Source organism: Dermacentor silvarum, chromosome 7 (assembly GCF_013339745.2).
Source record: "Dermacentor silvarum isolate Dsil-2018 chromosome 7, BIME_Dsil_1.4, whole genome shotgun sequence".
Classification (NCBI taxonomy): domain Eukaryota; kingdom Metazoa; phylum Arthropoda; class Arachnida; order Ixodida; family Ixodidae; genus Dermacentor; species Dermacentor silvarum.
The window spans coordinates 785,945-805,174 of NC_051160.1; the positions used below are offsets into that span (position 1 = coordinate 785,945).

General features: G+C 51.4%; 1 protein-coding gene across 1 annotated transcript in view; it reads left to right on the top strand.

Annotated features, from left to right (window-relative positions):
- The window catches only part of LOC119457436 (uncharacterized), a 742,184-nt gene that overhangs the window by 635,662 nt on the left and 87,292 nt on the right, over positions 1-19,230 (top strand). Inside the window, exon 4 of the mRNA XM_037718988.2 lies at positions 1,601-1,679. Within this exon, the coding sequence (XP_037574916.1) occupies positions 1,601-1,679 (79 nt within the window). The remainder of the gene's footprint in view (positions 1-1,600; positions 1,680-19,230) is intronic.

A 19,230-nucleotide genomic window follows, 5' to 3' on the forward strand; every position in this document is an offset into this window, starting at 1 on the left:
GGGAGCCCCAGGGTGATTTTGATGGCTTTGCGTATTAAAATATTAAGCTTTTCTGCATTCCTCAGCGCGAGGCAGGGCTTGCCGTATGTTATTCGACTGGTCAGGAGTGCTTGCATCAAACGTAGCCTGTCTTGTTCTTTGAGGCCACTTCTATGGCTTGCAACTCTCCTGACGAGATGCGTGAGCTGTGACATCGTTCGTTGTAATCGCGGGAGGGCGTCTTTGTGGATGTGTAGCCCTAGCACTCGTAGGGTTTCCACTTTTGCGATAGGCGTTCCATTGAGGGTGACGCTGGGATCAGGTACATCGCAGCTGGGTGGTCTGCCTCTTGTTCATGACTTGAGGGCGAGGTGTTCCTACTTTTCGGGAGCACAGTGTAGGCCGCATTTTTGCAAGTAGCTCTCGATAGTATTTACTGCTTCCTGTAGGCGCGTTTCTTGCGTTCCGCTGTTCGAGGCCCTTGTCCATAACGTGAGATCATCTGCATAAAAAGCGTGTGGTAGGTCTGGTATGGCGTCGAGGAGGCTGGGTAGTTTGATCATGGTGATGCTGAAGAGAAACGGCGATATGGCCGACCCTTGTGGCCTGCCTTTTGTTCGGTAGTCGGAAGCTGTTGCTGCGGAGGTTCTTTATTCCCACTGTGGTCGTGCGGTCCATGAGGAAATTCCTGACATAGTGGTATGTCCGCGACCCGCAGCACACATCTTCAAGATTGCAGAGGATAGCTATTCGTGACTGACGTTGTCAAAAGCTCCCTTTATGTCGATGGCTAGGGTCGAGGATATGCTTCGGGTGCTCAGGTGGTCGATGAGGTCTTCCTTGAGTAGAAATAAAACGTCTTGCGTTGACAGGTTCTGCCTGAATCCGAACATAGTGTTCGCAAAATATCCGTTGTTTTCGAGGTATGCGGTTAGCTGGTTGTGTATCATGTGCTCGAAAAGTTTCCCTACTCACGAGGTAAGGGAAATCGGGCGTAAGTTCTCGATGAGGAGGTGTTTGTTTGGTTTGCGGATCATGGTGATATCCGAGTGCTTCCAGGCAGCCGGTAGCTCTCATTTCTCCCAACATACATTGAAATCAAAATCAGAAATAAAAAAATTTTTGACGGCCTGCTGCTCAGGCAGGGAACGCAGCAGACGAAGCAATTCTGGAATATGCAAAGCGGCTGCATGCAGCGTTTTGTGATGCAGAAAAATCGCTTTGGTCGTTTACAGTTTTTGGTAGTTATTTGGGGCAGAAACAGGCATTTATTTTGTAGCATACATGGGCCAATCTTGAAGTAATCGCAATAAATGAACAAGTGAAATAATGAGTAAATGCATTAATGAATGGGAACTCATTGCACTGAAGTTGCCTCGAGGGGTATTGAAAAGCCAAAACAAGAAATAATGAAGGGTTGGACTAATTCAGAGAAATTGGGTGCATTGAAATTACGAGGCATATTGAAATGGCAAACAAAGACTTGTTAAATGAATGTGAGAAACTGTTTCACTCAAATTACCTCGGGACATACTTAAAATCCCAACCGGCCACATAGCACTAATGTATCTAGGTTACGATGAAATCAATAGCGGCAAATATTTTTCTATCTTCCACACAGGGACATCTTCCTTCGGGTTCGGAATCCTCGCTGTGATCCCCGTGACCGTGGTGGTACTCTGCCTCGTCGCCTGTTGTGTGTACGTAGCACCTCGATTCGAATCCTAGCGGTATTTTGACGCTCGCAAATTGTCTTTGGCGTCGCAAAGTGCGCGGTTGCGGTATGTGTTAGCCTCACGACCTACGGTAACCAAATGCTAAGGTGCACATTACCAACCTTGCTAAATAAGTTGGCCAAAAATGCTACATTTGTTGAAATGATCTCCTTGATTGAAATATGAAGCCTATATTTATAACTCTCCATTGTTTTACCTTTTGTTGAAATACAGACTGTGTTTCTCTATATATTTCGTTTCTGATCCCGTGAATTTTTCGCAATATTGTTGTACATATCATGGATTTTCTTTATGCACATATTTACCTGTTTTTGCATTGCTTAGTAGTTTTCTTGCATTTCCTGTATATTGGCTTTCTCCTCTGCAAGTGTGGAATTCATACCACTGTACGCCATGTCCCGTTGCACGGACCCGGTTAATCTTTTTCAGCGTTTTTATGCGCGCTGCAAACATCTGATGAAACATCTGATGAAACATCTAGGTGAATACACCTAGATGGAATTGAACTGGATAATATAAAAACCATAGAAACTAATACAAAGTAGGAACGATCAAGTGCCTAATTTACACTCACCATAGTGTTCCTCTTGGATTGATTGATTGATTGACTGATCAATTGATCGGATTGGTAGAAAGGATATCGATGACGCGAATAAATGGCACAAACTCATAACTTAAAAATGATTCATTTCTAAGCAATATTACATAGTTTTAATGTGTCTCTACAAATATTACAGCCTACACAAAACGATAATGTAACATCTCGACCGTTTGCTCATCAAGATGTTCTCAAAATAAATGTTCTTTTTTTTTCATTTTGCTTGAAGTTCTCGTGGAAGGAAAAATAAAGAAATATCACTATATATACATTCGTGATTACACCAACGTCTCTACGCCAGTTGTTTTCACGTTATGATACGACCAAAACTGGCTGATGTGGGTCTTCGCTGCATCAATCAGGAGACAACGACGATGAGGAAAAACGATAAGAAATTTGTTTACACCACATATACAAAGCAGTGACTCTATCAGATTCTTGAGTGGTTCTGCTAAATATCGGGCCAGGACAATGGGCAGACAATTCTCAAATTTCAATACAATGGGCGGAGAATTCGTAGGAGGTGGGTTTCCCTTTTGTGGTCTGATATCGTAGTCTGTCGCTGTATAGCTGAGACAATCGGCGGGGAATTCCGCAGGCGGAAAGTTTCCCTCTCGTGGTCTGTCGCTGTATAGCTGAGACAATCGGCGGATAATTCCGTGGGAGGTGGGTTTCCCTCTCGTGGTCTGTCGCTTTATAGCTGAAACCTCTGGGCGGGGAATCCCGCGGGAGGTAGGTTTCTCTCTCGTGGTCTGTCGCTGTATAGCTGAGACAATCGGCGGATAATTCCGTGGGAGGTGAGTTTCCCTCTAGTGGTGTGTCGCTGTATAGCTGAAACCTCTGGGCGGGGAATCCCGCGGGAGGTAGGTTTCCCTCTCTTGGTCTGTCGCTGGATAGCTGAAACCTCTGGGCGGGGAATCCCGCGGGAGGTGGGTCTCGCTCTCGTGGTCTGTCGCTGTATAGCTGAGACAATCGGCGGAGAATTTCGTGGGACTTGGGTTTCGCTCTCGTGGTCTTTCGCTCTATAGCTGAGACAATTGGCAGGGAATCCCGCGGGAGGTGAGTTTCCCTCTAGTGGTGTGTCGCTGTATAGCTGAAACCTCTGGGCGGGGAATCCCGCGGGAGGTAGGTTTCCCTCTCTTGGTCTGTCGCTGTATAGCTGAAACCTTTCGGCGGGGAATCCCGCGGGAGGTGGGTCTCGCTCTCGTGGTCTGTCGCTGTATAGCTGAGACAATCGGCGGAGAATTTCGTGGGACTTGGGTTTCGCTCTCGTGGTCTTTCGCTCTATAGCTGAGACAATTGGCAGGGAATCCCGCGGGAGGTGAGTTTCCCTCTAGTGGTGTGTCGCTGTATAGCTGAAACCTCTGGGCGGGGAATCCCGTGGGAGGTGGGTTTCCCTCTCGTGGTCTGTCGCTTTATAGCTGAAACCTTTCGGCGGGGAATCCCGCGGAAGGTGGGTCTCGCTCTCGTGGTCTGTCGCTGTATAGCTGAGACAATCGGCGGAGAATTTCGTGGGACTTGGGTTTCGCTCTCGTGGTCTTTCGCTCTATAGCTGAGACAATTGGCAGGGAATCCCGCGGGAGGTGAGTTTCCCTCTAGTGGTGTGTCGCTGTATAGCTGAAACCTCTGGGCGGGGAATCCCGCGGGAGGTAGGTTTCCCTCTCTTGGTCTGTCGCTGTATAGCTGAAACCTTTCGGCGGGGAATCCCGCGGGAGGTGGGTCTCGCTCTCGTGGTCTGTCGCTGTATAGCTGAGACAATCGGCGGAGAATTTCGTGGGACTTGGGTTTCGCTCTCGTGGTCTTTCGCTCTATAGCTGAGACAATTGGCAGGGAATCCCGCGGGAGGTGAGTTTCCCTCTAGTGGTGTGTCGCTGTATAGCTGAAACCTCTGGGCGGGGAATCCCGCGGGAGGTAGGTTTCCCTCTCTTGGTCTGTCGCTGTATACCTGAAACCTTTCGGCGGGGAATCCCGCGGGAGGTGGGTCTCGCTCTCGTGGTCTGTCGCTGTATAGCTGAGACAATCGGCGGAGAATTTCGTGGGACTTGGGTTTCGCTCTCGTGGTCTTTCGCTCTATAGCTGAGACAATTGGCAGGGAATCCCGCGGGAGGTGAGTTTCCCTCTGGTGGTGTGTCGCTGTATAGCTGAAACCTCTAGGCGGGGAATCCCGCGGGAGGTAGGTTTCCCTCTCTTGGTCTGTCGCTGTATAGCTGAAACCTTTCGGCGGGGAATCCCGCGGGAGGTGAGTTTCCCTCTAGTGAACGGTCGCTGTATATCTGGTACAATCGGCGGATAATTCCGTGGGAGGTGGGTTTCCCTCTCGTGGTCTGTCGCTTTATAGCTGAAACCTTTCGGCGGGGAATCCCGCGGGAGGTGGGTCTCGCTCTCGTGGTCTGTCGCTGTATAGCTGAGACAATCGGCGGATAATTTCGTGGGACTTGGGTTTCGCTCTCGTGGTCTTTCGCTCTATAGCTGAGACAATTGGCAGGGAATCCCGTGGGAGGTGAGTTTCTCTCTAGTGGTGTATCGCTGTATAGCTGAAACCTCTGGGCGGGGAATCCCGCGGGAGGTAGGTTTCCCTCTCTTGGTCTGTCGCTGTATAGCTGAAACCTTTCGGCGGGGAATCCCGCGGGAGGTGGGTTTCGCTCTCGTGGTCTGTCGCTGTATAGCTGAGACAATCGGCGGATAATTCCGCGGGAGGTGGGTTTCCCTCTCGTGGTCTGTCGCTGTATAGCTGAGACCTCTCGGCGGGGAATCCCGCGGGAGGTGGGTTTCCCTCTCGTGAACTGTCGCTGTATATCTGGTACAATCGGCCAAAATTCCGCGGGAAGTGGGTTTCCCTCTCGTGGCCTGTCGCTGTATAGCTGAAACCTTTCGGCGGGGAATCCCGCGGGAGGTGAGTTTCCCTCTAGTGAACGGTCGCTGTATATCTGGTACAATCGGCCAAAATTCCGTGGGAAGTGGGTTTCTCTCTCGTGGCCTGTCGCTGTATAGCTGAAACCTTTCGGCGGGGGATCCCGCGGGAGGTGGGTTTCCCTCTCGTGGTCTGTCGCTGTATAGCTGAAACCTCTCGGCGGGGAATCCCGCGGGAGGTGAGTTTCCCTCTCGTGAACGGTCGCTGTATATCTGGTACAATCGGCCAAAATTCCGTGGGAAGTGGGTTTCCCTCTCGTGGCCTGTCGCTGTATAGCTGAAACCTTTCGGCGCGGAATCCCGCGGGAGGTGGGTTTCCCTCTCGTGGTCTGTCGCTGTATAGCTGAAACCTTTCGGCGGGGAATCCCGCGGGAGGTGAGTTTCCCTCTCGTGAACGGTCGCTGTATATCTGGTACAATCGGCCAAAATTCCGTGGGAAGTGGGTTTCCCTCTCGTGGCCTGTCGCTGTATAGCTGAAACCTTTCGGCGGGGGATCCCGCGGGAGGTGGGTTTCCCTCTCGTGGTCTGTCGCTGTATAGCTGAAACCTCTCGGCGGGGAATCCCGCGGGAGGTGAGTTTCCCTCTCGTGAACGGTCGCTGTATATCTGGTACAATCGGCCAAAATTCCGTGGGAAGTGGGTTTCCCTCTCGTGGCCTGTCGCTGTATAGCTGAAACCTTTCGGCGGGGAATCCCGCGGGAGGTGGGTTTCCCTCTCGTGGTCTGTCGCTGTATAGCTGAAACCTTTCGGCGGGGAATCCCGCGGGAGGTGAGTTTCCCTCTCGTGAACGGTCGCTGTATATCTGGTACAATCGGCCAAAATTCCGTGGGAAGTGGGTTTCCCTCTCGTGGCCTGTCGCTGTATAGCTGAAACCTTTCGGCGGGGGATCCCGCGGGAGGTGGGTTTCCCTCTCGTGGTCTGTCGCTGTATAGCTGAAACCTCTCGGCGGGGAATCCCGCGGGAGGTGAGTTTCCCTCTCGTGAACGGTCGCTGTATATCTGGTACAATCGGCCAAAATTCCGTGGGAAGTGGGTTTCCCTCTCGTGGCCTGCCGCTGTATAGCTGAAACCTTTCGGCGGGGAATCCCGCGGGAGGTGGGTTTCCCTCTCGTGGTCTGTCGCGATATATCTGAAACCTCTCGGCGGGGAATCCCGCGGGAGGTGAGTTTCCCTCTCGTTAACTGTCGCTGTATATCTGGCACAATCGGCCAAAATTCCGTGGGAAGTGGGTTTCCCTCTCGTCGCCTGTCGCGATATATCTGAAACCTCTCGGCGGGGAATCCCGCGGGAGGTGAGTTTCCCTCTCGTGAACGGTCGCTGTATATCTGGTACAATCGGCCAAAATTCCGTGGGAAGAGGGTTTCCCTCTCGTGGTCTGTCGCTGTATAGCTGAGACAATCGGCAGGGAATCCCGCGGGAGGTGGGTTTCCCTCTCATGAACTGTCGCTGTATATCTAGTACAATCGGCCAAAATTCCGGGGGACTTGGGTTTCGCTCTCGTGGTCTTTCGCTCTATAGCTGAGACAATCGGCAGGGAATCCCGCGGGAGGTGGGTTTCCCTCTCATGAACTGTCGCTGTATATCTGGTACAATCGGCCAAAATTCCGGGGGACTTGGGTTTCGCTCTCGTGGTCTTTCGCTCTATTGCTGAGACAATCGGCAGGGAATACCGCGGGAGGTGGGTTTCCCTCTCGTGGTCTGTCGCGATATATCTGAAACCTCTCGGCGGGGAATCCCGCGGGAGGTGAGTTTCCCTCTCGTGAACGGTCGCTGTATATCTGGTACAATCGGCCAAAATTCCGTGGGAAGTGGGTTTCCCTCTCGTGGTCTGTCGCTGTATAGCTGAAACCTCTCGGCGGGGAATCCCGCGGGAGGTGGGTTTCCCTCTCATGAACTGTCGCTGTATATCTGGTACAATCGGCCAAAATTCCGGGGGACTTGGGTTTCGCTCGCGTGGTCTTTCGCTCTATAGCTGAGACAATCGGCAGGGAATCCCGCGGGAGGTGGGTTTCTCTCTCGTGGTCTGTCGCTGTATAGCTGGGACAATCGACGGGGAATCCAGCGGGAGGTGGGTTTCTCTCTCGTGGTCTGTCGCTGTATAGCTGGGACAATCGGCGGGGAATCCCGCGGGAGGTGGGTTTCCCTTTCGTGGTCTGTCGCTGTATAGCTGAAACCTTTCGCTGGAGAATCTCGCGGGAGGTGGGTTTCCCTTTCGTGGTCTGTCGCTGTATAGCTGAAACCTTTCGCTGGAGAATCTCGCGGGAGGTGGGTTTCCCTTTCGTGGTCTGTCGCTGTATAGCTGAAACCTTTCGCTGGAGAATCTCGCGGGAGGTGGGTTTCCCTTTCGTGGTCTGTCGCTGTATAGCTGAAACCTTTCGCTGGAGAATCTCGCGGGAGGTGGGTTTCCCTTTCGTGGTCTGTCGCTGTATAGCTGAAACCTTTCGCTGGAGAATCTCGCGGGAGGTGGGTTTCCCTTTCGTGGTCTGTCGCTGTATAGCTGAAACCTTTCGCTGGAGAATCTCGCGGGAGGTGGGTTTCCCTTTCGTGGTCTGTCGCTGTATAGCTGAAACCTTTCGCTGGAGAATCTCGCGGGAGGTGGGTTTCCCTTTCGTGGTCTGTCGCTGTATAGCTGAAACCTTTCGCTGGAGAATCTCGCGGGAGGTGGGTTTCCCTTTCGTGGTCTGTCGCTGTATAGCTGAAACCTTTCGCTGGAGAATCTCGCGGGAGGTGGGTTTCCCTTTCGTGGTCTGTCGCTGTATAGATTAAACCTTCCTGCGGGGAATCCCGTGAGAGGTGGGTGTCCCTCTCGTGGATGTCCCTCTCGTGGTTTGTCGCTGTATAGCTGAGACAATCGGCGGGGAATTCCGCGTGAGGTGGGTTTCCCTCTCGTGAACTGTCGTGTTATAGCTTGGACAATCGGCGAAAATTGCGCGCGAAGTGGGTTTCTATCTCGTGGTCTGTCGCTGTATAGCTGAAACCTTTCGGCGGCGAATCCCACGGGAGGTGGGTTTTCCTCTCGTGGTCTGTCGCTGTATAGCTGAAACCTCTCGGTGAAAATACCGCGGGAGGTGGATATTGGGACCGAGGTTAGGTCCACTATAACACTGCGTGAGTTGGCGAGCGAAAGAGCAAGGAACCATTCAGGCCGATAGCAGTAGCAGAAAAGATTGTTTTATTCTTTTTCTCTTTTAACGCGATAGCGTTTAGGGCCCCGTGTCGCAGAAAATCCGGCGTCGGCAACCGGCGTGTGATCGCGGGTGGCGGAGAAAATCATCCAACCACATCGACCGCGTAGGCCCTCCGCGTGGTGCAAGGCTTTGGTGAACAAAAAATTGAATTTCTCTCAGTGAAGTCTGTCAGAAAAATGGTAAAGTACGACTTTACCGTTGGGCGTTGGATTCGACGTCGGATTATTGACCAATCGGCGTCGAATATTTATTTGAATGTGCGAGAAAACCTAATTCTGCTACGAGGAAACTCAAACATTTCTACCAGACCTGCGCGCATCGGGGCAATAGCAAAAAATTAATAAAATAATTTAAAAAGGTGCTAGGGCCTTCACTTTTTAATATAAGGCCACTTATATTGCCCCTGGAAAAACGTATTTCCAGCAATGCATTTCAGTTCAAAAGTGAAGCCGACTTTAAGGGGATCGGTGTAAGCTTGGTCTTTGTAAGCTGGGTTTCCTACGTTCAGTGTTGCAGTAAATGAAGCCTACTTGCCGTATGTGAACGATGCGATGCGAACGGCTCCCGATAATGCTGTCTCGTTTTACTCTTAAAGGCGAAGCTTAAGCGTCCTCCAAGTTTTTTTCTAACCTCGTAGCACGAGGAACGACGAGCATGCGCATGCCCATGCACCTGAGCGCGCCATAAATAAAAGGCGGCCGATGAAGATGACGATGGCCGCTAGAGAGCTCCCCCCCCCCCCCCCTCCCCCTTTAAGGAGAAGCGCAGCGATGCACGGGCGCCCAAGAAACGACCTTTGGAGTCGGTCGGTCGGTAAATCCTTTGTTTCCGCGGTGGTGAAGTGGTCGAAAGCGCATAATGCTGGCAAGGTCGCCAGGTGGGCGGGTTTGACTCAGTCGATAGCCACGACTTCGCCACGTCCGTCGAGCTCGATGGTGACTTTTTTTTTTTTTTTTTTTTTTTTGTCCGGCTGAGCACCTTGAAAGGGCCGTCGTAGCGAGGCGTATAAGATGGTCGGATGCATTCACGCCGGACGAAAACGTGGCTCGCTGTAGTCATGTCCTTGCTGACAAAAACGCCAATCGAAGATGCATCCCGGCTAGGGCAAGGACGCAGGCGTGAAAAGAGGAAGCGGAGCTGTTAAACGTAACTATCTTAAACGGGCGTGGCGACAGTAGCTGGCGCGAAAAATTCAATGGGCATACGCAACGTTGTGCCCTAGACCAACTCCGCAGTTGTGGAGCCGAGGTTCTCCTTGAAAGACGAGCGCACACCAAGCAGGACAAGAGGAAGATCTTCAGCCCAAGAAGCGCGAGCCTGGCGAGCCATCAAGAGGGCTTTAAGTTGACCTTCATCATCATCAGGCTGATGATGATGATGATGATGATGATGATGATGATGATGATGATGATGATGATGATGATGATGATGATGATGATGATGAAGAAGAAGGCGTTCGACCATTCAGTTTACCGATGGGTGGTACGCGGTAGTATGGACTTGGCGGACGCTTAGCAGGCACATGAGTACGGGGAAGAGATCGCATTAAAACTGTCGGCAGCGATCGGTGGTAACAACACTGGGGCATCTTAAGCGTGAGATCCAGCCACATACAAACGCGGAAGCCATGGTAAGTGCCGTTACGTCGGTGAGAGGAAACGCCTCAGGCCAGAGGGTATAACGGTCCACACAAGTGAGGATGTAGTCAGCACCTCTGGATGGTGGGAGTGGGCCAATGATATCGATGTTAACGTAATCGAACCGAGCGTCGGGTGGGTGAATGGAGTGAATTGGCGATTTCGTGTGTCGTGTCGTCTTGGAGCGTTGACAGTGAAGGCATTCACGTGCCCAGCGGCGCACATCAGAGTTCACACTCGGTCACACAAATTGGGTCGTAATGAGACGCTGCGTAGCACGAACTCCGGGATGACTTGCGCCGTGAAGCTTGTCGAATATTTGACGGCGGAGCCGGAGTGGGAAAAATGGACGTGTTCGACTCCGTGAGACGTCGCAAGCGACGCTGCCCGAAGATAAAGGAAGGGGAACGTCGGACAGCGCCAGTGACGTGGTGGATGAGCGAATGTCCCGAAGTTCGACGTCTGTAAGTTTCGCCGCGGCGATTTCTTCGAAGTCCTAGTGTGGGCGTTGATATTGCGTCGATATAGGAAATTGTCTAGTATGAGCATTATATTACCCCTTCATCTTCTTCATCTGTATATATTCATCATCATAGCCAGCGTCCTTCTCTTCAGCGCGCGGCCTGCATAATAAACCGTCCAGGTTGAACAGCTGTATCGCAAGTGGTGGAGGCTGCTCTCGATCCCTTGGTCCTCTACGACCTCGAGTTTCCCTGGAGCTTCATTCAGGTCGCCGCTTGCTCCGCCTTTCCACCACCATGCCCCAAGAAGATCCACCAGGAGCCCCCGGCGTCACCGTCTCTGCCCCACCGGCCGTTCCTTCCTGGACCGTCAGCGTGCGGCAGCGCGATCCCACCATGTTCGCTGGCCTTCCTAGTGAAGACGTTGACGACTGACTGGACAATTATGATCGAGTGAGTGAGTCTAACCGGTGGTATGATTTTCACAAGCTTCGGAACGTCGCATTCTACCTCACTGACGTTGGTTTGGTTTCGTCGCATTCTACCTCAAGACTTGGTTTCTTAACCATGAGAGCTCCTTGCCTGACTGGGCGGCATTCAAACACCAGCTTCAGCAAATTTTCTGCGCCCCCCAAAAATGTCCGCTCAGAGGTCGCCAAGAAAAAGCTTGATGGACGCATGCAACTTCTCGGGGAAACATACACCTCGTATATCGAGGACGTCCTCGCCCTTTGTCGCCGTGTTGACGCAACCATGACTGAATCTGATCGTGTTCGTCATATTTTCGAGGGCTTTTCCCACGTCGCGTTCAACGCACTGGCCATCAAGAATCCCAATACCGTTAACGATGTTATCGCGACTTGCCAACATCTGAACGCCCTGCAGGCCATCCGTTTACAACCTGTCGCCTGTGACACGCCTCCTTCCTCGGATACGGACCTGCGTGTCCTGATTCGGACTCTCATACGCGAAGCGCTCCAAGTGTATGGCCTGCTCAGTCCTCCCGTTCTTCAGCCACAACCTTCGGTTCCTGGCCTGCGCGACATCATCAAAAAGGAGCTATCCTCTATGACCTGCACTGTGGGCTGCGCCCCTCCTTCGCCGTCGACCTCGTATGCTCAGGTTGCGGCTATGCAACCAGCGTTCGTTCAGACAACGCCTCCTGCTCCTGCTACTCCCAACCATCTGGCGACTCTGGCACCTCGTGCACCTGCCACAGCATTTTACCCTACCCGGCCTACGCCCCGCCCCATTTGTTATTATTGCGGTATTCGCGTGCACATATCTCGTTTTTGTCGAAGACGACAAAGTACTCGAACGCCGTGGCTACGATGTTTACGAGAGAGACCCGTTGCTTCCTCCGAGTCCCTACCAGCGCCGGCTTTCCCCACGCTCACTTTCTCCGCCTTCCAATCCTGAAGCGCCTCGCAACTACCGTCCAGGGCGCCGCCGCTCGCCCTCCCCTCTCCGACGCTCGACATCACCCCTGCTACAGGCAACCCGAACTCCTGACTACCAATAAAAAAACTAGATGGTGCAGTTTTTGGAGGGAAAGCTGCGTAGCCCGCACAGACTACAATTCCTCCAGTGTGCCCGGCCAATGCTTTATTAGTGTGTGTAGAAGGTGTACCAGCTCCAGCATTAATTTATACGGGCGCAGCTATTTCTATTATTCATGTTGACTTGTGCTCTCGTCTACGCAAGGTAACTACACCTTACAATGGAGCTATTCTACGTGGTGCAAATAATGTTGTTATTCGGCCATCGGCGCAATGCCCGTTCGAGTTTCGATTGACGGGATTCGCCACCATATCCAGTTCGCATTGTTGACTTCTGCTGCATTTAGAACACAGAGGAACGATGCATCCGATGCCTGAACATCATCTTCTTTATTTTGTGTCCCCGCGCCACCATCCTCATCTTCTTTCCTATACAACATTTTCCCGGTCGATTAAAAAAAAAAAAAAACTATCGCTTGCGTAACGCATAGTCCCTGAGATTCAACGGAGTTCTTTTAACTCGTGCGCTCTTCCGTGGGGGTTGGCCGGTCATTCTGTCCTGCAGTGAAGACGGCTGAGTACTTGACTCACTGCTGGCTTGTGCTGCTATTTCTTGCCGTGACGTAGATGGACAGTCAGCATGTTGTTCACTCACAGGAAATGCACTACCTTGAAGAGACTCGTCAGGTAGTGGTAGAGTCCATTCTAGAATACCAGGTCGATTGCCTGTGAACTTCTCCGCAGCTTCAGGGTGCATCGCTTGAAATTTGGAGGCGTTCCACACTCGACCGTCATCCAAAAGAAATGAAGCTGGCCCTCGTTGCTCAATAATCTGCTTCGGTTTCGAAAAGCGCGAAGATACTTTCCCGTGAACTGACGACTTTCTCGCGCGGACGTAGTCGCCGACAGCAAAATGTCTTGTCCGGGCTCCGCGACGGCAGTCTGTGCAAAGTTTGGAAGATGCTTGGTTTTGTCTGACACGTTGGCGCAGCCATTTCATCGCTTGTGCTGGATTTTCGTGAAATGAAGAATCCGGTAATCCAGCAATGCTTAAGCGTGTTCGTGGCAGTCGTCCGTGCAGCAAAACGACGGGTGCAACTCCCGTTGTGCCGTGAGGTGTGCAGCGGTAGACCCCCAAATAGTCTGTCACGGCGACACGGATATCACGCCGCTCGTATACTGCCATCTGGACAACAGATTTGAGGACTCTGTTGAACCTTTCTACAAGCCCGTTTGCTTGCGGGTGGTAAACAGAAGAAAAGCAATGGCGTATGCCAGGCTCCTGAAGGAATTCTTCAAATTCAGCCGAGCTGAACTGCGGTCCGTGGTCGGAAACTATTTCACTCGGGTAGCCTTCACGAGAAAACACTTGTAGCAGAAAGTTCTTGACCGTCGCCGTAGCAACTTGTCTTGAAAAAAAAAAAAAAACTTCTGGCCATTTGCTGTGATAATCAATAAGCGTCACTGCATAACGGCATTTGATGGGAGCTTGCTCAAATGGGCCAATCTTCTCCCAAATCAAATCAAATCAAATCAAATGGCAATCTTCTCCCAAGGGTTGTCAGGGAAAGCTACTGGTTCCCTACTGGCCAACCGTTGCATAGGTGCTACGGTTGGCCGTGCTGATTTGTCACATGACTGGCAAACAACACATGTTTTAACCAGTTGTTCTACATGGTTATCCATTCGAGGCCACCAGTACAACTCTCGCAAACGGCTTTTCGTACGACTGATCCCCGGATGTGATTCGTGTGCGACTTCCATCATACGACGAGTAAGGATACCTGGAACAACGATCCTGTCACCACGGTAAAGCAAGTCGTGTACAATGGATAGTTCTGCAGGTACATGAAAATATGGCATTAGCTGCGCTTCCAGAGATTTTTTATCCGGCCAAGAGGACAAAACAAAGTCCATGCCTTTTGCGATTGTACTGTCAGATGCACTCTCCGCTTGTAATTCTGCAATGGTTAACATCGGAGAAAAAAGGCAAACAAACTCATCTTCGGCAACCTCATTGGTTTCTCCTTGCAAAGGCAGTCGAGAGAGCGCATCAGCCACCACATTATCGCTTCCCTTACGGTACTCTACGGTGTAGTTGTAACAAAGAAGTCGCGCTGACCAACGTGAAATTCTCAATGGCCGATGTCCAACACCTTTGGTTGACAGCAAGGTGACAAGAGCACTGTGGTCGGTTCGCAAGACAAAGGGGCGACCCCAAAGGTACACGTGCCAATGTTCACAGGCCCAAACACATGCTAAGGCTTCACGTTTGCCTGGAGAGTACTTCCTCTCTTGTGGGCTCAAGGTACGGGAGGCAAAGGCAACCGTCTTGTTGCAGCACAGCGCCCAGTCCATACCCGGAGGCATCGGTCGTGACGATGGCGGGTAGGTTCGGGTCAAAGAAATGTAGAACCTTGCAAGTTGTCAGCAGTGATTTCAAACGGACGAAACTCTCTTCGGCAGCTGGCGTCCAAGCGAATGGCTCGTTGCCTCGAAGCAATGCCCGTAAAGGTTCCACAACATCCGAAAAATGGAGAACGAACTTGGAATAAAATCCCGCCAGACCAAGCAGGGAACGAAGTTCATTGATGTTTGAAGGCGCCGGAGCTTCTTTCATCGCTTGGATAGATGGCGCTAGTGCAAAGAGTCCTTTGCCGTTCACAACATGTCCCAGAAACGTTAGTTCCGTGACATCGAAAGCGCACTTCTGGTTGAGTTTCAGGCCCGCTTTAGAAAGTCGTTGCGAAACGATGCGAAGATTTGAAAGATGGTCTTCTCGAGAACGACCATATACGATAATGTCGTCGATGTAGAAAAGTACACCTTTGCACCCTTTCAGTATGAGATGCATCATCTCTTGAAATGCTGACGGGGCTGAAGCCAAGCCGAAACACACTCTCTTAAAACGAAAAAGCCCGTCGTGCGTGATGAAGGTAGTCAGATCACGACTCTCCGGATCGAGCTCTAGTTGATGGTAGGCAGACGCCAAATCCAGTTTCGAGAATCGCTTGGCGCCAGCTAAGCTGTGCAGCAGCTCGTCTGTCTGTGGTAGTGGAAAGCTGTCAACAATTATAGCTTTATTGGGCTCTCGCAGATCAACACACATTCGTATTGAACCATCCTTCTTGCGAACAACCACTATAGGAGAAACCCACTGAGAGGCGTCAACGCGCTCGATTATGTCTTGGGTTTCAAGTTTCTGCAATTCAGCCGACACTTGTTCACGAAGGGTAAACGGCAGCCGTCGTAGCTTGCTGGCAACGGGTAGCACGGAATCACGAACCTTAACTTTGTGTTTGAATCCCTTGGCAAGTCCGAGCTGTTTGTCAAAGAGGTGTTCATACTCTGAACGTAGCTCAGCTGGCAATGTAGGAGTGCTGGAGGCCAATGCAAGACACTGAAGCGATTTACCTTCAATATTCATCTGTAGTGCCGCAATGACGTCTAAGCCCAGTGCAGTGGTGCCTTCAGATAAAACATGCAGAAGAATACAAGCAGTTCTGTCTTGGAACGCAGCTGAAGCGACAAAACATCCTCGAACTCTTATCTTTGACTTGGAGTAGTCGAAAAGCTGCACTGAGGTAGGTTTCAAAGGGTAAGTGCTTGCAAAAAACTGGTGATAGAGTTCTTCAGTCAGGATAGTGACAGAAGATCCCGTATCAACTACAAACGAGATAGGGTGACCTTCCACAGCGACGGATGCGTAAAGGCCATGCTTGTTTCCATTGACAACACAAACTGTTTTTCCGCTACTCTGGGAGCTAGCGTCGTCGTCGTCGTCATCAACTTGTCGAACTTCAGCTGAATATCCAGACGACCTACACATAAAATCTAAGTGGCCAATCTTCTCGCAGCGACGACATCTGCGCTTGCGGGCCTTGCATGCAGGACTCTTTGCAAGATGATCAGTCGCTCCACAACGATAGCAAGCTCGAAGGTTCGTAGCACCTTGTACGGGATGCTCAGATGCTTTGGCTTTGCACTTATTACAAGTTGTGCGTTCATTTGGTTGTTCAGAAGACCGAGAAGAGCTTTGCGCGGTTTTAACGTGATGAACTGAAGCCTCGTCGCAAAATTCCTTAGCATGACTCACGGCTTCTTCGTACTGATTAGCAATTGTTATAGCTCGTGAGAGCGTCAGTGATGAGCCCTCAAAAAGTAACCGCTCACGTAAATGATGATTCGTCGTTTTCGAGACAAACTGATCACGTAGCATCTCATCAGCGAGGCTTCCGAAATTACAGTCTGCAATGAGGATTTGTAAAGCAGAGACGTATTCTTCCGCTGTCTCACCTGCATGCTGAGCGCGGCGACTGAACCGTTGTCGAGCCACGATGACGTTGACTAAACGCTTGAAATGATCCGAAAGCAGGGGCGATTGCAGAGTCATACGCGTCATTCGTCGACCCGGTGTCACCTGTGCTCGAAGGACTAGTAGCGGGAGCAGAGCCAGACTGCAAGTCCGCTGGCTTCAGTGTAGAGAAGATCCGCAGCCCCTCCATACCAAGGCATGTGAGCAGGAGAGCTTTTCGGCGTTCGGCTGGAAGCTCTGAAGCTCCAGAAGCCACCATGTACGTCTGAAAGGCCTGCTTCCACTGGTCCCATGGGACAGCCGGATGACCAGGCGAAGGCAGGAAAGGCGGTGGCGGTTGCAATCCCGGAATGCTCATTGTGGTGATGCAGCAGAAATCACCAGGACTGTTGCACTTGCATGGGTTGAAATCTCGTCGCCAATATGTTGTATTTAGAACACAGAGGAACGATGCATCCGATTCCTGAACATCATCTTCTTTATTTTGTGTCCCCGCGCCACCATCCTCATCTTCTTTCCTATACAACAACTTCCTGTACTCGCATGCTTATACTAGGGTGGGACTTTCTCTCTTCGGCGTCTGATTTCATTTCGTGCCGTCAACGCCTCGTTAACTTGACTGAGACCGACAATTCCGACGACGTGCCCGAACCGCGCCTTCGCTTACGAACTGCTGACGATTGTATGGTGCCTCCTGGCCGCGACCAACTTCTTGTAGTTAACTCTGACATCGCCGATGGTGACGTTTTAGTTGTACCATCAGCCCGTTGCCTATCCAAAGGGATTGCTCTGGCACCCAGCCTTGTTCGCTTCACCGACGGTACGGCCACTTTGGCTGTACTCAACACAACCACTGAGCCAGTACTTCTTCCTAAAGGCGCTGTTGTAATTTGCGTCTTGGTCACTCAGCCTGTCTCTGTGCTTACCTCGACTACTGCTGCTTCACAAGCACCCACAGCTATAGATACGGTCCCTGCTTCTGTTCTCGCTAGTGTAGTCAGCACCGATCTAACGCCACGGCAGACGGAGGAGTTACTGGCGTTGTTATCCAAGCATAAAGACTCCTTCGATGTGCACTCTCCTCTTCTGGGACAGACTTCTGCAACGGCTCATCGCATACACACAGATGGAACTTCCATCGTGCGCCGACGGCCATATCGCATGCCCTCCGCCGAACGCCAGATCATCGATACCCACGTTGCCGACATGCTAAAGCGAATCGTCATCCGCCCTTCCTCAAGCCCTTGGTCGTCACCTGTCCTTTTGGTGCGTAAGAAAGACGGCTCAGTGCGATTTTGCGTAGACTACCGTGCCTTGAGCAACATAACCCGCAAAGATGTATATCCGCTGCCCCGAATCTATGATGCATTAGATTCATTACAAGGCGCGGAGTATTTCACCAGCCTTGATCTACGCTCCGAATACTGGCAGATCCCCATGCACGAAGCAGACAAGGAAAAAAACTGCCTTTGCCACACCCGATGGACTTTACGAATTTAACGTAATGCCTTTCGGCCTGTGTAATGCTCCCATTTGAGCGGATGATTGACACTGTACTACGGGGCTTAAAGTGGGAGACTTGCTTATGCTACCTTGACGACATCGTCATATTTTCGTCAACCTTCCATCAGCACTTGCAGCGCCTCGATGAAGTCTTGACATGCCTTCACTGCTGTTGGCCTTCAGCTGAATACAAAAAAAGTGCCACTTCGCCAGCAAAACCATTAAAGTACTCGGACACCTTGTCAGCAAGGAGGGCATTCGACCTGACCCCGATAAGATTACCGCTGTCCTGCGTTTTCTCCAGGCCTCAACGCGCCAAAGACTTGTGTAGCTTCCTTGGCCTAGCTTCGTATTTCCGGCGCTTCATACGTAACTTTGCCACCATTGCGGTGCCGCTTCATCAACTACTTCCTTCTGGAGCTCCCTACGTATGGTCGGCCGAATGCCAAACTGCTTTTGACGCCCTCAAGCGTGCCCTCACGTCCGAACCGGTGCTTTGTCATTTCGACAACACCGCACCCACAATTCTACATACCGACGCCAGAGGCCACGGTATCGGCACTGTTCTTCTGAAACGTCAGCAAACTTCCGAAGAACGTGTGGTCGCATACGCAAGTCGGACGCAAACAGCTGCAGAGAAAAGTTATACGATTACCGAGCAAGAGTGTCTTGCCGTTGTTTAGTCCGTCCAAAAATTTCGGCCTTATCTGCACGGCCGCCACTTTACGGTCGTTACTGATCACCATGCCTTGTGTTGGTTGGCGACGCTAAAGAATTTAACGGGACGTCTCGGCTGTTGGATACTTCGTTTACAAGAATACAACTTCGATGTCACCTACAAGTCTGGAAAGAAACACCAGGATGCTGATGCTCTATCTCGTTGTCCCCTACCACCGTCTTCAAACACTGCCTGCTTACCACCTTCCATGAGCAAACCGCAGGACGTGTTTCCTGCATTTCTTTCGCTCGCAGCTCTCGACCGGCTCCAACCCAAAGGGGCTTTCGACAATGTCAAACACGGTAGCATCCTGGCCAAGTTGAATTCCACCGATTGCGGCGCTAAGACCTACGCATATGTAAGATATTTCCTCTCTAAGCGCCAGGTCTTTCTTCGGATCTAGGACGAGGAATATGGCCCTTACACGATGGGAACACGGGGTACCCCTCAGGGAGCGGTGTTACACCGCTCCTGTTGAACATAGCTATGATGCGCCTCCCAAGCCAATTGGCCCGGGTGGAAGGCATTCAACACGCGTAATATGCAGATGACATTACAATCTGAACCGCTGAGGGGAGCCTTGGGGAAATGGAGGACCGCCTTCAGCTGACCGCTTCTATAGCCGAGGCGTATGCCATTGACTGTGGGCTCCAATGTGCTCGAGCCAAATCAGAGCTTCTGCATGTCA